General features: G+C 43.0%; 1 protein-coding gene across 1 annotated transcript; it reads left to right on the top strand.

Moving 5' to 3' along the window:
• The first annotated feature begins 1,835 nt into the window (after positions 1–1,835).
• On the top strand, positions 1,836–6,526 carry LOC143927030 (uncharacterized). The gene is made up of 3 exons (XM_077451010.1): positions 1,836–2,143; positions 5,394–5,534; positions 5,616–6,526. Exons 1-3 carry the CDS (start codon positions 1,924–1,926, stop codon positions 5,780–5,782), a joined length of 528 nt encoding a protein of 175 aa, XP_077307136.1. The 5' UTR covers positions 1,836–1,923; the 3' UTR covers positions 5,783–6,526.
• Positions 6,527–22,114: the final 15,588 nt, after the last annotated feature.

Below are 22,114 nucleotides of genomic sequence, written 5' to 3' on the forward strand. Positions count from 1 at the left end.
TTTTGTGCTATTGTTACTATAAATTACTATCACTTCTATTTTGTGATATTATTCATCCTGTACTTCTTTTGACACCATACCCATTACCGCCCCCTCACCTCCCCCTCCCACCTCTCCCCATCCCTCTCATGTTCCCCCTCCCCCCCATCTCAACCTCTCCTATCTCCTCCTCCCCAGGTCCCTGGGCCAATCCGGTAATTCCACTTTCGAGAGATGCAGGGTCTTCTGAAAGTCATTCAAGTCACTCAAGTCTCTATAAATGACAGTTTGACCCCCATGCTGAACCTGCAATTGAAAAAAAAAAAACCTCCATCTATATTGCATATTCTTTTTTCTTAATTGTTCCAAGAGGGGTTTTAAAGCTCTTCTTTTATCTAACGTTAGTTTAGACAAGTCCTGGAAGAAAAGCAAATTTGATCCTTCATATATTACATGATTATTTTTGCACACTGCCGCCATAATTTTCTCCTTGGTTTGAACATAATGGAGTTTACATATTACATCCCTGGGTTTATTTTCATCTGATCCTCTTGGGCCCATAATTCTGTGTACCCTATCAATTATTATATCAGTTTTTGATAGGTCCTGTATTAGATTTGTAAAGATTTTTTGAACTACTTCAGAGAGTTTTTCTGAGGGCACACTTTCCTTTAATCCTCTTATTCTTATGTTACATCTTCTACTCCTATTTTCTTGCTCGTCCATAATGTTTACCAATTGCTTTAGATCTGTTTCCTGTTCTTGCATTTTTTTCTTTATTGAATCAGATCTTTTTCCAAACTTTCCATCTTTATATTCACGCTTTCTATTTTTTCTTGCGTCTCTAAAGTAATTGCCTTTATCTCTTGAATTTCTGTTTTGTACACATTCTCCAATCTTTGGATATAGTGATCCATGTCTGTCTTTGTGGGTAAGGAGGTTATATATGATTTAATATCCCACCTTTCCTTCTCTTTCTCCTTTTTATCTTCCACTTCTATATCCAGTGTATCTATTGGGGAACTATTTCTAGGCTGCATTATCATTTCTTCTCCTGATATTCCTGAAACTCCTGAGACCAAAGATGATTCTACAGAGTTCATTACCTCCTGGGATAACTGTGTTGTATGTATTATCTGCGATGTTTGCATCTGTATTTGAGGTTGCAGTTGCTGAAAAAATTCCTCAATATCAGTAGTTTGAACTTGAGCCTCAGAATTAAATTTGCTTTTGCTCTCCTTTTTCTCCTTTTTATTCCCACCAGAACCAGATGATTTATTTCCCTCCATATTTATTTGCGATCTTTCTTTTATTTATTTTTTATTTTTTCCCCTTCTTTTTATTTACTCTTTAACAATATGCAATATTTCTTAGCTTTCCAGATCCTCTCGTAGATATATGAAATAGAACACAACCATATTTAATTGTACTAAAATCAGTTTAAGAGAGATGTAAAATGTAACAGTCTTTTCAATAATTTTTAATCCTCTTCTCTCTCTTTCCTTCCATTCACTGCTCACTTTTAATATGTATGCATAGGTTCCATGGATAAGTGAAAGAAAAAATAAGAGTCACTTCTTCACCCTTACAGCTACAGGGATTTTACTTATGCTGGGCGTATGGGCATAGGCACAGACATAAACAATAACTTTACTTTTTTGCTTCTTATTCTACTCATGAATATTCTGTTCCTCTATGTACTCCAATGCCTTCTCTGGTTGTAAGTTATTTCTGTGCCTTCACAGGGATCTCCTTCCAAAGCCTTTACCGCAGTAAGCCTGTTTTCATCCATCCTCTGTTCCGTACCTTAGCGCTCTGCCCCACTCGTATCTCGTCACCTTCCGGAGATTTCCGGAGCTTCCCGGAGATTACCAATCCCTCCTGAGCGTTCTCGGAGTGATCCGAAGAGTCCCGAAGGGTCCCGGTGCTCCCCGCACTCAGTCGATGGACCGCCCGACTTCTCTCCGCTCAACGCTGATGCCAGGAGCTATCAACGTGAGGATCCCCCTTGTCGAGTCCGTCTCCTTAGGCAGAGACGAGCCGAAGCTCGGTTCCACTTCACACTTCCTCCTTCCGGCTATCTCTCCATCAAGTCAGCGTGATCTCCAGACTCCACAGCAAGATACGGCACGGGCAGCCATCCACCTCCTTCAACCCAGCCACGGTATGTGGAAGAAAAAGAGCATTAAGCTCAGCCTCAAGCAAGGTGTTTCTTCGTCACGAAAAGCTGTAATCTGGCTGTGAATATCTATATAAGCTCCATTATGCCCGCATTTAGCATATTACAGCCCAGCATAGTAAGACTCTGCATCAGTAGTAAGGCATATCCCAGCATGTCTCAGCACATCTCAGATGTATCTCAGCATGTTGCTTGCCGGCGTCATGGAGCACACCTAATCAGCAGCTCCTCCCCTCTCCATCACTTGTCCCCTGCCCGTGTAATTTAATGTATGTGGGCCATACTAAAAGGACCCTAATTTTTTTTATTTCTGAGCATATCCATAACATAGAGGTGGGGTTCAAAGATCATGGAGTATCATTACATTTTAAAAAGTGCCATAATCAAGACCCCTCTTATTTAAAATTTTGGGGTGTCGATAGGATCCATCAAAATTGGCGAGGTTCGAACATGGTACAAGAGATATCAAAAAGAGAATCACTTTGGATATACTTAATGAACACTTTAATGCTTAGTGGCTTGAACGTGGAATTAGATGTGAATTGTTTTATTAGCGATTATTGAGACAAATCAATCGTGGCGAATATATAAGGTATGACATTGGTCTTATGGTTTTATTGCAGCTATTTTACTTTATCTTAGTTTTAGACTATTTATGTAGCCCTTTTTAAACATTGTGGCTATTACATTTTGGTTTTATACTAATGTTTTCATTTTCAGAGCTATTCGATTCTTTTTCATTCTTATTCTATTCCATCTTTAGCTTGGAGTGAATAGGCAGTATACGTAATTGTTAGGTTAAGCCTTCTGGGGTATACTTATTTTAAATTGGGGCTGCTAATCCTATAATGAATTATGTGCAATTTGTACCATGTTTATAATTAGTAGGTTTTTGATGGAATCGTCTATGATATATTTTTTACAATAGGAGATAGGTTGCGGTCCTATTTGTATATTTATATTTGTATTTTATATCAGTATTAAGTGTTTGATTATTGATTCTTATTTATTGTTTGTATATTAATCTAAATGAATGTATGTATAACCGTGTTCAGGGCAGGACTTAGGGTGGTGGGGGCCCCTGGGCTTGAGTCACTTTCGGGCCCTACCTTCTATACATTACCATATTTATTGGCATAGAACACGTGCCGGCGTATAACACGCACCCCAAGTTTAGGGAATTTTAAGAAAAAAAACTTTTAGGAGGGAAGTTTAAGGAAGAAACTTACATTTAAATGCCCATCAATGCAGCCTTATCAGTGTCCATCTGCAAGCTTGCCCATCCATCTGCAGCCTTGTCCCGTGTCATTTGCAGCCTTATCATTTGCAGCCTTGTCATCGCAGTCTTGAAGTTTAAAAATGGCGCCGCCGAGATAGAGAGGACTCTCGGGTCCTCTCAGCAGCTTTCCGGTCCTCTCATCGGCTCTCGGGTCCTCTCAGCGGCTCTCGGGTCCTCTCGCAGTCCTGAGTGGAGCCAAGAGTAGTCAAGTGTACTCGGCTCCGCTCACAGTAATGCCCAGTCCCTGTGTTATGTCCATCATAGGGCGGGACTGGGCGTGACTGTGAGCAGAGCCGAGCCGAGTACACTTGGCTATGTATCTCGGCGGGGGGCCCACGGGGCCCCCTATTGGGCGGGGCCCATGGGGTTGAGCCCAGTCAAGCCCAATGGTAAGTCCTGCCCTGACCGTGTTGGGTTCAGTATAAACCGTGTTCAGCATAAGATTACCATGATATTTTTTATAAGTGTGGAAATATAGAGATCCTAAATTGTATGCTGGCCATGGCACTGGATCTAAATTTATAAAGTGCACTCTTGAAGAATTGTTCACAGATTGAGTCTGGTCGACTAGTATCGGCGAGTGTATGTTCGCTGCATAGGTTTGGTGCGCAAGCGGCATTCACCATGGCCGGTCTGTCTGGTGACTTGTAAGGCTGTGTGCTTTAAATCCTGTGGCCGAGTGAGGAGCTGTGTACCGCTAAGGAGTTAATGAGTTACCAGCAAATCTCGGATGCATAAAAGAGAGTGAGCGTCGTATGGCCCCCCTTCTCAGATGATGTCGGAATGACAAAACACACCAGGGTGGAGCCATACAACAAGTGTAGTCACGCCAGTAGCCTTAGGAAGGCAGCCAGATTCTCCGTCGGCCACAGTAGCAGTGAGCGGTAGGAGAGACTGTACTTGTAAATTTCTTCTGACGTACTGTGAACAACACTATGACATTAGTCTTTCTTTGTGAGTGTATACTGAGAAGTTTTATATAAAAATCATTAAATAGGTTTTAAATGGGATTGCGCTATGTCCGCTATTTTTTTCACTGAAGATTTGAGGGGGATTAGCTCAGAGGTGGATAAGAAAAAGAAGATTGATGCCACTCTTTGATTGGATATTTACATGCCAGATTGATCCTTTTTTTCCGGTAAGGGTTGTATCAAGGTGGCTTCTCTTCCACACGCCCCCCTTTTTCTACTTATGCACATGTGAAGGTGGTTTCTGTCGGTGTCAGCACTCTGCATTTATTCTGCTTTATGAACTTAAAATAGACATTTTATACAGTGGGAGCGATTCCCAATATGTGATATATGGACTATATATTCAGCTACGCAGAACACGGATTACACAAAAGGGGCTTAAGTTAAAATAATTACTTTATTTTGGTAGTTATTTGAAATTAGCGCTGCTCGAACCTGTTTTTCAGATTTGGGTTATTTTACATGTGTTTTTATCATCTCTGTTGGAGTGTGATTATATGCAGCAGCTAGCACCATTTATTGGTTAATGAAGTCTAATTAGTGTTTTTCCATTCTTCCATATAGCGCTTGTTTTTTTGTGAGAGATAGTCCATTTCTTCCATTTTTTTGTTTGTAAGTTTATTTCATTTTTGTCTAGATGTGTTTGAAACTATGATGAAATGACAACTTTATTCAGTGTCAGGAGAGGACACTCAGAAGCTGTTTACACATCTGGACGCAGGAGCACTAGTGTGGGACACCATAACAACCTTGTTATGGTGTCCCATGCAGGTACTCCAGTGGATACTGGGGGTCTCTCCATGTGTGAAACTTGCACAAAATAGGTAAGTATTCCAGCTTTTGAAAGGGAACAAATACTGTATGTATTCAGCTTGGAACTCTGCCAAAACAGATAATTGGAAGACACTTCCAAGAAATGTTTCATATTTCTATTTCTAGCCTAACATTTCTGTCTGCTAAGTATACCTTTTTTGTATTCACATAGGGGAGAAAAGAATAGGGACAACTGAAGACACCAGTAACCCAACACCGAATGAAGAAAGGCAAATCACCACACACCCTGAAGATGTGGATGCAGATGTTCACAAAGTGCTGGGTGAAGTGGTAGAAATTATGTCGACAACAGGTCAGTGTCTGAGACCACAGCTTCGGGTAATAGATGGATGCCTGCATATTTATAATATATGGTGTGTTTTTTTATTTTTAGGTGATGTGGATGTTGTGAAAGAAGAAACTCACTTCAGTAGTGCAAGTGCACAAATCCTGATAAGGGAGTTCATGGTGTGCAATTGTGATTTGGAACAATTTAAACAAAACATCCATGGTGTTCAAAAAAGACTGAGCAACATCATAGATATTTTAGGAAAAATCTAAACAAAAATAACATTTTATATTTGTCACATTGGTGTTTTTACAGTTTTAAATGAATCTCAAAGCCACATTTTGTAGATACACACAGTGTGTCAACATGTGCTATCTCCCATCATGGGATATCAATGTACGTGTTTTGTGGGTGCAACCCCTTCCTCCAAACTAAAGTAGCTGGGAGGAAGGGGTTAGACCCCGAAACACATCCATTGATCCCCCATGATGGGATCTAGCACATGTTGACACAATGGGGCTTATTTCAAAAAGGCAAAACCACTTTGCACTACAAGTGCAATGCCAGTGCACTTGAAAGTGCACTTGTAGGGCCAAGGATTGGCCTTTCTGATGGGAGATGTTGAAACACTGTGTGTTTTGTGGCTTTAGCAAAATAGATGTAGGTAAAAGACACATTTTAGGCATGGGATCATGAGGGAAATCCAAAAGTCCCAATTTGTGTGCATCTTCAAAATTTGGCTTTTAGAGAGGTGAGCTCACCCCATCTGATGAAGGCAAGATCAACATGTGTTGATATACTAATGTCTCATATGGCCTTCACTTTAGCAAAGTGAAAATTTGTAAGTTGCTGAGTTGGGGATGTGTATGTTATATTTTTAAACATGCCTATTTAGTCCCAAAAAAGGCAAATTAATGTCAAACATACATGTTATACACCAAGATGCTGGTTTGTTCAAAAAAAGTTTATAACGCACATGTGAATGTGCTTGGAGTAAAATGTTTTATACTTAACAATGTGTGGCTTCCTATTTCAATGCTCAATACCAGTGTATCTGTTAAGTTGGTGCAGTTACCTTGACAGAGTGCTGTAAAATGTGCCTAAATCAGGCCATTTTAGGGACTCTAAGCAATTAATTCAAGGAGTTGAAAAGGATGAATATTTTTATCATTAATGCATTACATTACTTAAAGTGGAAGTAAACCCTCCTATCGTTTTCAGCCATGGAAGCTGCCATTTTTGACCCTGTTTAATCTTCAACTGCCATGGTGCTGCATATGTGATGAGTTATGATACCAGCCATTGGATGGTTTGACAGTTTGACTAAGAGCACAACCAATGTACAGTTAGAATTCCTGGCATGCCGGAAATGTAACTGTTTTTTGAAACTGTTAAATTGATGGGTTTACTTCCACTTTAACAACAATAACATTGTGTGTGTGTGTGTGTGTGTGTGCAGCAGACCCACAGCACAACATAAAATAATAGTTAGCTGAAGAAGAGATTGTCACCTCATGTATGAAATAAGTTACATTTTCACTATTGAAGAAAATGGCCAAAATGAAAAGGCCATTTGAGAACCTAGGAGACAGATAAGAAACACAAACAGTAATTCAAATGAAATCTGAGTTTAGTTTTTTTTTTAATTATTGCACATCTGTGACATTTTGTTGTAAAGCAATTGCCCCTCTACCCCCGAAGTACTCTACATATTTTTGCCTGACTTCGTGGGTGCTTTGGGGGGTAAGCCAGGACAACCACTTTCGATAGCCGTTGTTGTGGCTGTATCAGATGCAAAGTCAGCCTCAGTCGAAACTGAGGCTAGATAGCTGGCTGCATTCTTTCTTAGGTAGTTGTGGAGAATGCAGCAGCTCAACACAACATGGTTAAGTTTATATTGGGCCACGTTGATAGACGTTAGGAAGATCCTGAACCGGCTTGCCATTATGCCAAAGGCATTCTCCACCACTATTCTGGCACGTGACAGATGGTAATTAAAACCTTCTGCTCTGGGTCATGTTCCTCATGGGGAACGGCCTCATAAAATGACCCCGCAGAGCAAAGGCCTCATCTTTGACAAATACAAAATTGAAGCCCTCAACATTTTCCTCCAGAAGTGGCAACTGCAATGTGCCATTTTGAAGGCGCCTGTAGAACTTGGTCTGGGCGAGCAATCCTCCATCAGAGTTTCTGCCGTTCTTCCCAACATCCAGGTAGAGAAACTCATAATTGTCCGACACCACCGCCAACATCACAATACTACTAAACCCCTTATAATTATAGTAGTAAGACCCTGAGTTTGGTGGTAGTATGGTCCTTACATGCTTCCCATCTATATCACCAACATAATTGGGAAAAGCCCACTGGTGATGAAACTGGGAGGCCACAGTCTGCCATTTCTGTGGGTTGAAATTAAGCTGTAGCGTCAAACAAGAAAAAAATAATAAGTACTTTTGCACATAACATTGCAAGCAGATTAGACACAAACATGTGTGGCCAACATAAGTATAACATTTATTGAAAGGAGTATTTAAAGATAAAAGTATAAGGTCAACTTATCAGATTCCTCACCCCCTCTGTTGGCTCATTGGAAGGTGTGGCGGGTTGGGTAGATGTTTTGGACAGGTAGCCCTCTCCACTTCATTGAGAGCTGAATGCATAAATAATGTGTGTTACTTTGGGCAGTCCCTCCTTCCTTACACTATTGGCAGCCCACTGGACAGGTAAGAAGTGTCATAATCCAAAAATATGAATACACACTGTCCAAATTTAAGCACATTTTTATATTCTGCAATTACCTAGCAAGATAATAGGATAATAAAACTTTAAACAGTACCATTGAACGTACAGGCAGGCACTTGCACTACATGCTTTGGTGAATTCATCCATAAATATGACAACAAAAGAGGTAGATATAGTGTGTATGAGTTTGGCAAAGTCAGCAGATAGAGTATTTGTATCGGCTGACTTAGCACTTGAGGGGGAGGGAAGGTTGCAAATGAGTTTGGGCCCCCAAAAAATAGCCTCTTGCACTCTGCCTGAATTTAAGGCCAACAATAACATTTGGACACATTTTAGGGGGTGTTTAGGGTAAGCACTGAAATGTAGCTGACAAAAAACATTGCTAAGTTACTAGGCTAGGTGTGTATAGACCCAGGATAGCATGCTAGGAAGGTTAGTGAAGGCAAATATGCATGAAGGACAAAAAAGGAGCATTACATGCTTACAGCATGCATAAGGTTAAAGGGGACATTCACAGCATATTACAGTCATGGTAGTTATGGAATGAAAAAATTAATACAATGCATTAGCAAACATTAAATACATAGAATGTGATGTTAAAGGATAAAACTTCTGAATATAGTCCTTCTGCAGGACTTGAATGATGGCAGAACAGGTCTCTGGAATAATGATTTCCAGAGCCTGGGGGGGAGTCCAGTCATGAACTTGATGTCCTGGAGACTTCTCCTCGTCGCCAAGTACCGCAAGGTGGCCATGAGCCTTTGCTTGGGAGAGATGGCTTGCTGCATGCAGGTGTCCTGCTTAGTAATATAAGGGGACAGCAAAGCCAATAGACGGTGAAAGACAGGGTCTGTCATCCAGAAATAATTCCTGAAATCATCAGCATTATTCTCCTGGAGCTCCAGCAGCAAAGGTATATGAAGGAGCCCAAAGGGTAGCTCATGACTATTGAACTTCCTTTTTATCAGCTCACCGTACATCTTGTATGTCACTACATTTGTAATTGTGAGCCAACAGTTGTGTGACCGTGTGTATGTTTGAGCCAACACCCTTCGGACAAAATTCCACGGTTTTGTTGTCGGAAAGTCAGAACGTGTGTACGGGGCATTAGAATGTACACTCTGAAGGATGTGTCAGAAAAGTGGGGAACACAAAGTGCACACCCAGGTTGGTGGTTAGAGTGTGGATTCACCACAATACCAAAGACGGGCCCTCCTTCCCCATCCTGAAGCCACCACAATTCCATAAACCCCCTCTAAAGATTCATCCCTTCCTGTACATCCATCACAGTGTAACAGAAATCATGTTGCAATCTCACCCTGCTCAGAGATTTATCTAGATCCTGGGACAAAAATGCATTGTTTACTGCATCTACTGTTGCAATTCTGACTTTTAAAGCATGGCTGTGTCACTTCCTGTGATGCCCTGACAGTAAAGAAACAGAGTTGGTATCCCTGGAGGTGTCTGTAACATGGAACATGATTTGGCATTGCTGGAAGATTGGTAAAAGCAGTGGAAACTGCAGTTTAATATTTCTAAATGTAAAATAATCAGAGAAATTTGTGTATATACTGCGCTGTGAGATAATTAAATTGCAACCCAGCAGCCAATACAGCTCTAGACAAGAAGCGTGAAAATACCAAACAAACATTTGGTATGGAGAAGTGGTTATGGAGTAGTCAACACACATTAATATTGATTTTTTTGGTTTACATACTATATATGATTTAAACCTCATATGTTGCATATGTTTTGATATTTTCATATTTTTGCTTTACACATATTTACACTTTATTATTGCAGATTAGCGCTATACAATTTTTGTTTGGTAAATGTAAAATAATACATCTATGGAAAAGGAATCCCCTTAGAGAGTACAACATTGGGGGTACAGTGTTAGCCAGTACTACAGAAAAAAATATTTGGGAGTGCTTATTTCAGATGATTGCAAAATGAGCAAATGGTGTGACTAGGCAGCGGGGAAAGTGAATAGAGTTCTAGAATGTATCACTAGAGGGATCACCAGCAGGAGGAAGGAGGTTCTGATTCCCTATATATCCCTTTAGTGAGATCTCATTTAGAATACTGTGTGCAGTTCTGAAGACCTCCCTAACAAAAAGGTATTGATAAGATAGAATGAGTTCAGAGATGGGTAACAAACATAGTGAAAGATCTGGGGGGTAAAACATATAGAGAGTGACTTCAGGAACTTAAGATGTACAGTCTGGAGGAAAGAAGGGAAAGGGGAGACAGGATTTAAACCTTTAAATACATCAAGGGAGTGAATAAATTTCAGGAAGGCGGTCTTTTCAATATGATGCCAAAATCAAGAACATGGGGACATGACTAGGGATGGGCTGAATGGATCCCTGTTTGGTTCACACTAGAACTTTAGAACACCGCGAAAGTTTGGACCTGAATAACAAACCCCATTAAAGTCAATGGGACCCAAACGTCAAAAATCAAAAGTGCCCATATTGAAGACTTATATGCAAGTAATTGGGCATACAATGGTTATTGGGGTCCGGGTCCTGCCCTGGGAGACATGTATCAATAACAAAAAAGTTTGTGAAAAACATAATTTTTAAATAAGCAGTGATTTTTTAGATTTTTAAAGTGAAAGCCTAAAAATGAACAATACATTTCAATATAGTGCCTGGGGGGGGGGTCTAGAATCTGTTGCAGCAATAATTGTATTTGTAAAGCCCAAAAAAAAAAGACATTTTCCCTGCAAGCTGCCTTTATTTTGCTCAGCAACAGCTGGGGAGCCAGTGTGTATGATGTGGCCACAATATAGTGCACTGAGAAGATTAGAGATTTTTGTGGATACATTCTGGTGTCACTTTAAATTTGTATAGAAGTAACGGGTGCATAAAAAGTAGACATGTGCGGGAGTGCGCATGCGCGGAGTCTCCAATATGGACGCTTGAGCCGGAGCTCCGCCGAACCCAGCGCCACCGACACTTACTGCGCACCGCAGACAGCGAGCCCGAGGAAGACAACGAGCGATCCGCTACCCCCTCACCCCGGGGAAGCTCTCCGCATGCCCAAAAAACAGGTCCGCAGAGACCTGGTCCCGCAATTCGACGGACCTCCGCCGTCTGGGTGTACCAAGATGGCCGCCGCGGCCCTGAAGCACGCTGCAGGGAGAGAAGCACTTCCAGAAGTAAGGCAAGTGATTGCTCCGGCCTCCCTCAACTATACCCCATCTCACCAAAGTGGAGCAATGCATCCACCCACCCCATCACCAGCCTCTACAGAATCACTGCTGGGCAGAAATTTTGGGGACTCACCGTATTCCCCAGCAGGCCCTATCCTCGATCCGCCCCCAGGGGGATCCTCTCCTTTCCCTCAGTCTGACCCCGGCTCACACACGGATGACCTTCTCCTTAAAATGTCAGCCCTTCTGGAAAGGGGCTTAGCATCCACAGCCGCGAAAATAACAGGAGACATTAAGACAGACTTTCAAAACCTGGGAGCCAGGATGGAAGCGATAGAACTAAAACTGGACATGACAGTGTCAGCAACCAACCAGAACTCAGAACATATCCAGACTTTACAAGACAGACTGGACACCGCCATACTTAGAATCGACGAACTGGAAAACAGATCCAGAAGATACAACTTCCGAATCAGGGGAATACCAGAATCCATAACTGATGTGGCGCAAGCTACCCAGGAAGTCATCACATCCCTGATCCCGGACATACCGCAACACCGCCTGGAGCTGGATAGGGTCCACAGAACCCTCGGACCTCCACGTAAGGATGGGTCCCCCCGGGACATTATAGCCAAGCCACACTTTTACCAGGTGAAAGAAGAAATTATGAAACAGTCCAGAGCGGCTAAACATCTGTCCTATCACGGCCATTCAATCCAAATTTTCGCCGATCTGTCCCCCTCCACAATCCAGAGAAGAAGAGCCTTGAAACCTCTCCTATTGGTGCTCACCCAAAAGGAAATCAAATATTGGTGGACATTCCCCTTTGCTGTCAAATTCCAACATATGGGCAAGACCCATTTTTTCACCACTTTCCATGATGGCGAAAAGATTCTCCTATCCCTGAAGCTCATCTCAACGGAAGCAGACATGGACACCTCAAACCCGAACTACAATCCAGCTAAACGCCCGCCCCCTGCTAGCCCAATTACCCCCCTGTGGAATAAGCAGCAGTCAAAACGATCCAAGGAACATACTCAGACCTGAGGCTGGTCTTTTTCTAAGTTTTTCATTTTCCCTAACCCTATTCTCACTCCATGCCGGAGTGCCACGGGGAAACCTCCCCCCACCACTTGAGAGCTTCGGCTCTTTGAACTTCCTGTGGCTGATCTTCCACTTACTGCGGGCCCTTTTTGTTTTCCCTTCTTTAACTAACTGGTTCTCATGATGGCCCTCTCATACCATTAACCAGAAAATACTGCTCGGTTTTCACTAAGCCTGCAATTCATACGGAATTTTGTTCTCATCGGATGATACAGAACATTCCTTCATGCTGGATCCTTCTCAAGAGAGACATTTGCACTTCCTTTTAGAACTGATGTTGGTTCTCTCTCATACCTTAAGCTCTCTGTACCCCCCTCCCTCCCTCTTCTCCTTCCCCCCAATACCCCTTTCCACTTTTCCCTTGCCTCCAACCCATTCCTTCCCCCCCCTCACTTCTCCCCCCCTTCACCCCCTTCTTTCTCTTCCTCATTTTTTCCCTAAAGCAGGAAATCTTCCTTAAACCTCGCCAGGTTGATATTGTTTCGATCCAGGTCCAATATTAGGGCCCGCAGCGGGATATTACCCCATTCACAGTTCTTCCTTTCATTCATGATTGTTAAAAGGTTTAATTTGATGTCTAAGATTCTGGTTAATATTCCTACATACAATGTTAGACTCTATGATACTAATCATCTAAGTATTTCATGCTATTGGTGCTTACTTTACAACTATTACTTTCTCTTCAAAGTGTTGGGCGCTGGATTCGTTCTTTGTGCCCTCCCCTATCCCACAGACCCCCTATGATTTGTGGGCTAGGGTGCCTGCCTTCAGTTATGCAGGCGTTTTTGGTTGGGGTCTCCTCCGGGGGATGTTTGGGTCCCCAGGGGCTGACCTCGATTCACCAGAGGGGGTATCCTCTGGATTTTTCACCTTCTTCTGCCTTCTACCTTCTTCTTTCCTCCTACTCTGATTCTTCATCTCTGTTTTCTGCTCAACTTTCAATATTCTCAGTGGTCACTCGACTTTTACTCTCCCTACAGGCTCGCATAGTCGCCTCTTCTACTGCTATGATCGCAATTTATGGTTTACAATTTGGGACGTACGATCTACGGGACCTTCCGCAGAATTGTGTAGATGGACTGGTAAGCATCCCTTCTCTTTGTTTTCATGGCTGACCACCAGGGCTCCAGACTCAGAATAGCCTCTCATAATGTTCAGGGATTAAACTCCCCTATCAAGAGGAGAAAGATATTTGACAGTTATAAATCCCTTAAATTGGACGTAGCCCTAATCCAAGAAACCCATTTTCCTGATCGGTACAGCCCTAATTTCTTACACCAACATTTTCCTCAATTCTTCCTAGCAAAATCGGTAAACAAAACAAAAGGAGTAGCAATACTATTTGCTAAATCTAGTAATTTTGTCTGGCAGATGGATCGCAAAGATCCAAACGGGAGATATATCCTCGTTAAAGGGACAATAGACGGTCAGCTCTATTCCTTCGTCTCTTATTATGCTCCTAACAAAGGTCAACATAAATTTTTCCAATCCATGATGGTCACTCTTGCCCCCCTAATGGAGGGCAAGGTGGTCATGGGAGGAGACTCCAATGTCGCTCTAGACCAAGGTTTGGACAAATCGAACCCATCTAAAAGTAGGCTCACTCGCCCCTCTAACAACAGTCTCAGATTCGCTAAATTAATCCATACCCACGGTTTGGTAGACGCATGGCGTGAAGCCAACCCGACAAATAGAGACTTTACCCACTTTTCCGTTCCGCATCAGTCCTATTCTAGGATAGACCATATTCTACTTCCTACAAGACTACTGCCCAATCTCATCAACTCCAAAATTATTGACACTGTTCTCTCAGACCATTCTATAGTCACTATCACTATACAGAAACCTTCCCATACGGCCAAGCTTTCTCACTGGAGACTCAATGAGTCAATATTATCAGAGCCCTCTAGGGTGGTCGACATTAATAAAGCGCTCCTGGACTATTTTAATCTCAACAAGACGGACGATATCTCAGCGGAAACCTTGTGGGCTGCCCACAAGGTCTCAGTTAGGGGGAGGATCATACAAATAGCTTCTCAGATCAAACGGGAAAGGGAAGCAGACATCCGCAGGCTCGAAACCACTTATGCTGACCTCAGGGCCAAACACAAAAGAGATCCCCACAGGTTCCCTACCTCTCTTCTAGACTCCACTAAGCTAGAACTAAATTTAGCATTAACGGCGAGGGCTGAGAAACAGTTGAGATGGTCAGGGGCCAAATTTTATTCTCACACAGACAAACTGGGGCGAATGCTAGCCAATAAACTCTCTCCAAAAATGAGATGCAGGACTATCCCCAAAATCAGGACTCATGACCACATAACCACTTCTGATCCCACAAAAATCATCTCGGCCTTTCGGGAATTTTATGACAAATTGTATAAAGACGACTGTCAGGGACCCCCTAGTCTCTCCGCTAACTTTTTGGACTCTTTACCTATCCCATCCCTCTCAGATGAACATAGAGCAATCATGGAGGAGAGGATTACCGTAGAAGAAACACTAGCGGTTATACGGAACTTAAAGACGGGCTCTGCCCCTGGCCCAGACGGCCTGTCGGCACCCTATTATAAGTCTTTTGCGGAGACACTGGCCCCATACTTGACAAATTTCTTTAATGAAAAAGTTTCTGGTTCTCCCTTACACCCGGACTTAAACTCTGCTTTCTTGACAGTGATCCCAAAACCAGACAAAAACCCAGAAGAAGTAAGTAATTACAGACCCATTTCATTGATCAATAACGATCTCAAAATCCTCACTAAAATACTCGCAAATAGATTAAACTCCTTTATCCGAACATATGTGCATAAAGATCAGGTTGGATTTATCCCAGGCAGACAAGGCCCAGACCAGACTAGACGAACCATAGATGTGATCTCCATTCTCCAATCAAATTGGCCTAGTGGACCCAAACAACAGGGGATGATTCTTTCATTAGATATACAAAAGGCCTTCGACTCAGTGTCTTGGCAATACCTTTTTGGGCTCCTGGAGCATTGGGGATTTGGAGATCGCTTTAGGGGATTGATAAAAGCACTTTATTCTACACCCACAGCAATTATTAAATCGCAGGGATTTTTATCCACCCCTTTTAAGATTGCTAGAGGTACTAGACAGGGGTGCCCTTTATCCCCACTACTCTTCGCAATTGCGATCGAGACTCTAGCAATTGCGATCAGGGTGAACCCTGACATCAAAGGGGTTTTCTGTGGACAGCAGGAACACAAATGCGGACTGTTCGCTGACGACTTGATACTCTTCATCACCTCCCCCCTTATCTCCCTCCCAAATCTTTGCAATACTTTATCATCCTTCGCGAAAATTTCTGGATTGGAAGTAAATTTCTCTAAATCACAAGCCCTCAACGTCTCCCTCCCCCCACCTACGGTGGCTTCACTTAAATTGAATTTTCAGTTTGACTGGAATGACCAGACCATCAAATACCTCGGCATAAATCTTACTCCCAGGTTCGAAACTCTATATGAAAAGAACTATCCTCCCATGTTCCGCAAACTCGAACAAGACCTAAAGGTGTGGTCTTCACATCATATCTCCTGGATGGGTAGAATCAATGCCATTAAGATGACCCTAATGCCAAGACTTCTATATCTCTTTAGAGCCCTCCCGATCCCGATACGGTTGGATCATCTATGTGCTTTCCAAAGCAAGGTTCTGAAATTTATCTGGGGTGGAGCAGGTTACAGATTGCCCCAACAAACACTTTACTTAACACGTAAAAAAGGGGGCTTAGGCCTCCCACACTTATATAAATACTATCAAGCAGCCAGACTTGCGCAAATCTCAGTTTTATATTTTAAGGGGGAGAAGCCTGACTGGCTACAAATAGAAAGCTTAGCAGCCCCACTCAATACTATAGACTTCCTACTTTGGTCCTCACCCAAATGCAGACCTCCAATCATGGCTCCCACTCTCTCCCACTCCTTAGCCTTATGGGACAAATTAAAGCGGAACCCTTATATCGTCTCCAACACAACCCCCCTGTCACACATTTTCCGGAATCCCAAATTCCCCCCCGGTTTAGAGATCCAAGCTTTCCAATGGTGGCTTGATAAAGGGCTGTACCGAATAGGTCACTTCTTTTCTAACATTGGACCAATTTCCCGTGCTCATTGCATTAGCAAATTGGACCTCCCGAGTTCGGAGAAGTTCAGATTCGGACAAATTAGCCATTTCCTACACAGCTTGTGGTTAGAAAAACCAAATCCCCCTTGTTTTTCAGAGTATGAGCGTTGGTGTGGTCAGGCGGTGGAACAAAGGGGGGGATATCCATTATCTACACTTCACTGCTATTCCCTACGGGGAAGTCCTCTTATATGTCGTTCTGGGAGGAAGATCTTCAGTTCCACTGGACCTTGGAAACCTGGCAATCAGCCTTCTCTATGGCCTTTAAAGGAATAATAAATACTTCCCTAATGGAAGCTAGCGTAAAAGTAATTTCCAGATGGTACCTCACTCCCGCGAGGCTGGCCAAGATGTTCCCTTCGGCTGACCCTTTGTGTTTCAGGGGCTGTCATCTGCAGGGAACATTATCTCATGTATGGTGGGAGTGTCCTAGAATTAGACACTTCTGGAAAAAGATATTCATTATTATCAAAAAAGTAACCGGTCACGAGTTATCCAGGCTACCCGAGACTGCTTTACTTAATGCACATCTCCCTCTCATCTCTAAATATAAGCGGAAGCTAATCCACTTTATTCTATTAGGGGCTAAAATGACCATAGCTAAATCATGGAAACAACCCGGGGTCTCCGTCAGACTCGCCATTAGAAAAATCTCCTGGATTATGTCCCAAGAAAAACTAGCTAGCTCTCTCTTGGATAGGAAGCAAAGTTTTGAATTGACCTGGGAGCCTTGGGCCCATTATGTGGGGATCTCTCTGATTCCTGGGATCCCCTCAGTACAAACACTAAGTTAGAGTGACCACTGAGAATGCTTTATCTCCTTCCTATTATCTCTACTTCTTTCTTTCATCTTTCCTTCTCTTTATCTATCCCTTCGGAGGGCTATCCTCCTCTTCCCTCAGGGATACTGATCAACCATAACAACAACCCCCTCTAGTTGGATGCAGTTATGACAAGGGGAGGGTTACCCATTTTCAGTTCTGATGGGAGGAACCTGGTTCTCGTGCAGCGTGATCCCAATTGGGGCGCGGGAACAAGGTTTCCTCAGTTATTCTTTCCAAGTTTATCTTTTCTGGGGCTCTTATATATCTCTTACCTCTCTTTAAGAAGCCTTAACTGTCACTTCCGGTAGAACCCCTTTGAGGTCCCCTCCTCTAATAGGAGAAACGGTAACCTATCTAGTTCAGATCTCCCTACATTATTGTCTCGCTACCAAACCTCCCCAACAGGCTTCTAAGATTGACTTTACTGTTATATGATTTTTCGAATTATCTTTGTTGTTACTTGAGCTTGTTTAGCTCTATTTGATGTGTCAGCATCTCTGTACTACTTCATTTCTGAACAAAATAAAATATTTTGAAAGAAAAAAGTAGACATGTGCAGAGTAAAATATTTCATTTCGGAATTTCGTTTTCGTCCGAAAAATTTATTAATTTAGTTATTCCCGAAATTCGTTTTTATTTATTTAGTTTTTCATTCAAAAAACCGTACCAGGCCACATTCCCTCAACATTGGGAGGATACTTTTGGGGTCTGTGACCCTTCAAAGCAACCTTGTCCCCATGTTGATGAGGAGAAGGGCCTCATCCCCACAACCCTGGCCGGTGGTTGTGGGGGTATGCGGGCGGGGGGCTTATCAGAATCTGGAAGCCCCCTTTAACGAGGGGACCCCCAGATCCCGGCCCCCTCCCCCTGTTTGAAATGGTAAGGGGGTACAAAAGTACCCCTACCATTTCACAAAGAAAGTGTAAAAAATAGTTAAATAAGACAAACACACTTTTGAAAAATTCCTTTATTAAAAATAAAAAAAATAAAAAAAAGATTCCAGCGGTGGTAATCCACTCTTGCTATCCAGCGACAGACGATCATCTCTCCGGTGTCCAGCGATGGCTCATCTGAATCAGCGCAGCGAATCCATCCATTTTCTGTCTCCACGGAGGAGACACTGCGGGGATTCTGGCAGCCTGACGTTTATTATATGCGGAGGGCGGGGCCACCCGTCACCTGACCCCGCCCCCCTCTGACGCAAGGGGAAACCCGGGCTTCCCCGTGACGTATGGGTGACCCCGCCCCCCTCTGATGTAATGAAAACCTGCCTGTGTAACATCAGAGGGGTGCGGGGTCACCCATACATCACGGGGAACCCCAGGTTTCCCCTTGCATCAGAGGGGGCGGGGTCAGGTGACAGGTGGCCCCGCCCTCTGCATATAACAAACGTCAGGCCGCCGGAATCCCCGCAGTGTCTCCTCCATGGAGACAGAAAATGGATGGATTCGCTGCGCTGATTCAGATGAGCCATCGCTGGACACCGGAGAGATGATCGTCCGTCGCTGGATAGCAAGAGTGGATTACCACCGCTGGAATCTTTTTTTTATTTTTTTATTTTTAATAAAGGAATTTTTCAAAAGTGTGTTTGTCTTATTTAACTATTTTTTACACTTTCTTTGTGAAATGGTAGGGGTACTTTTGTACCCCCTTACCATTTCAAACAGGGGGGGGCGGGATCTGGGGGTCCAGATTCTGATAAGCCCCCCGCCCGCAGACCCCCACAACCCTGGCCGGTGGTTGATGGGGCCCTTGTCCTCATCAACATGGGGACAAGGTGCTTTGAGGGGTCACAGACCCCAAAAGCATCCTCCCAATGTTGTGGACATGTGGCCTGGTACGGTTCAGGAGGGAGGGGGGCCGCTCTCTCGTCCCTCTCGTCCGCTCTCTCGTCCCCCCTCTTTTTCTGCGGCCTGCCAGGTTGCGTGCTCAGATAAATGGTCTGGTATGGATTTTTAGGGAGACCCCCACGTCAATTTTTTTTTAATTTGACGCGGGGTTCCCCTTAATATCCATACCAGACCTGAAGGGTCTGGTATGGATATTTAGGGGGAACCCCACGTCAATTTTTTTTTTTAATTTGACGCAGGGTTCCCCTTACTATCCATACCAGACCTGAAGGGCCTGCTAATTGAATTTGGGGGACCCCCACGCTTTTTTTAAATTTATTATTATTATTTTTTTTTATCAATGACTTTCAATGAGTGTTCTCTGTATTACAGAGCCAACAATTCATAATAGCTGCGAGTGATTTTAAAGGACTTTTTTTCCTGCATAAATGACACTTTGTGCAGGGACAGTTCTAAGCACCAGAAACATGCGCCCCTTCACAGGCATACTATAGACAGCCCCCCCCCCTACGAAATTTAAAGGAATATTAAACTTTTATTGTTTCACTTTAATCATTATTAAAATCACTGCTCCCAAAAAAACGCCTGTTTTTAAAACTTTTTTTTGCATTGATACATGTCCCCTGGGGCAGGACCCGGGTCCTCAAACACTTTTTAGGACAGTAACTTGCAGAATCTTTTCTCTCTGTCAAATCTTTTTTCTCTGTCGAATATTTTCTCTATATAATCTTGGACTAATAGAGGTAAGGTTAGGCACATTCGACCACAGGTTCTATAGACAGATTGTTATTGTCAGAGTCACGTCGAATCTCCTATTCTATATCGAACTGTTGTAACAATGAAAACGAAAATAAAGCATTTATTTATGTCGGATCTTTTGTTTTTTGGATTCTGTGCTTTCGTTATCGTTTGTCAAAACAAAAACAAAAATAGCTGAAATTCGGACGAAAATGCATTCGGACGAAAACGAATGCACATGTCTAATAAAAAGTGGTCTTTGGTTGTTGGTGGTGCCTTCCCAGCGTAACCCTATAGAGGTAATCTTGATGAAAGCAATAATTGGCCTTGCTGTAAAAAATTGCAATGATATGCACTTTTCAAACAGGTGCAGAAAAATTGGTCTTTGGATGTCAGTGGTGCCTTCCCACCATAACCCTATAGAGGTACTCTTGATGAAAGCAAGAATTGGCCTTGCTGTAAAAAATTGCAATGATATGCACCTGTTAAACAGGTGCAGAAAAATTGGTCTTTGGGTGTCGGTGGCGCCTTTCCTCCATAACTCTTGTAAAGTTCAGGGAACCAGCTAGATCGCAGGACACAGGCTTTTAAATCAAAAGAAGGTTTATTAAACTTAAACAGCTTACCAGCAGCAAAATCGACAGAAATAAATATCAGTCTTACCGACTTGCAGAGCTCATAACTGCTGTCGCAGTTAAACAGTCCTTAATTTGTGTTGCAGGTAACTTTCCCTGCTAGTAGGTTTCCAGACAGGACACTGCCATGCGTTTTCACAGCTATTCACTGTCCATCGTCAACCATTCATCATCGACTTTCTACAGTCTCCACTATACTCCTCCACACCCACTTAAAACTTCCTGTCTTGTTTTAAACCCAATTCCTCTGACAGGTGAGTTAACCCTTTTGTTGCCTTTAAGGGACCACAGTCCAAACAGAGGGGAACTATAGCGCCCTTCCAGGACCCAGCCACTGCATCCTGTACACCCTATAGATGTATTCTTGATGAAAGCAAGAATTGGCCTTGCTGTAAAAAATAGCAATGATATGCACCTGTCAAACAGGTGCAAAGAAATTGGTCTTAGGGTGTCGGTGGTGCCTTCCCACCATAACCCTATAGAGGTAGTCTTGATGAAAGCAAGAACTGGCTTTGCTGTAAAAAAATTGCAATGATATGCACCTGTCAAACAAGTGCAGAAAAATTGGTCTTTGGGTGTTGGTGGCGCCTTCCCACCATAACCCTATAGAGGTACTCTTGATGAAAGCAAGAACTCTCCTTACTGTAAAAAAATTCAATATATGCATCTGTCAAATAGGTGCAGAAAAATGAATCTTTGGGTGTCGGGTGTACCTTCCCACCGTAACCCTATAGAGGTGCTTTTGATGAAGGCAAAAAAAATTGAGATGATATGCACCTGTCAAACAGGTGCTGAAAAATTGGTCTTTGGGTGTCCCATGACCCATGAAACCTTTACCAAAAACATTCTTCCAGATGAAATGATTGAACACTTAATCATTGACATCAGCATCAGGGGCTTCATAGCTGGCAATCTAGGACTGATTTTTTTTTTTAAGTCAAACGGTCCACGGAGTCTGTGGACAGATGCGCTCTATGATCAGTAACGAAACCTCCTGCAGCACTGAATGCCCATTCCGAAAGCATGCTGGATGCAGGCAGCCCAACAACTCAATAGCATACTGGACATGTTCTGGCCAGTGGTCTATTCTCATGACCCAGTAAGTCAGCGGATCGTCAGCTGGAAAACTCTCAATCTCTGTTTTGGCCCCAAGGTAATTGTCCACCATGTGATGCAGATGCTGCCAAAGGGATGTGGAAGCTAACAGCCCTGGGCAGTAAGGACTAAAAAAATTCCAAAATGCCTCACTTAGGCAGGTGCCTCCCTCCAATGCTCCTCTCTTGACCAACAGAAGACTCAAAACTATGTTTTCCACGACACTGTAACCTACTGGAGTCAGGAAAAACATTCAATAAAATCCTCTTTAACATGTCCTCAAGAGATTTTATCTTCTGCACTCTCTGTGGGG

Source organism: Lithobates pipiens, unplaced genomic scaffold (assembly GCF_037356315.1).
Source record: "Lithobates pipiens isolate NorthernLeopardFrog02 unplaced genomic scaffold, aLitPip1_a1.2 Scaffold_23, whole genome shotgun sequence".
Taxonomy (NCBI): domain Eukaryota; kingdom Metazoa; phylum Chordata; class Amphibia; order Anura; family Ranidae; genus Lithobates; species Lithobates pipiens.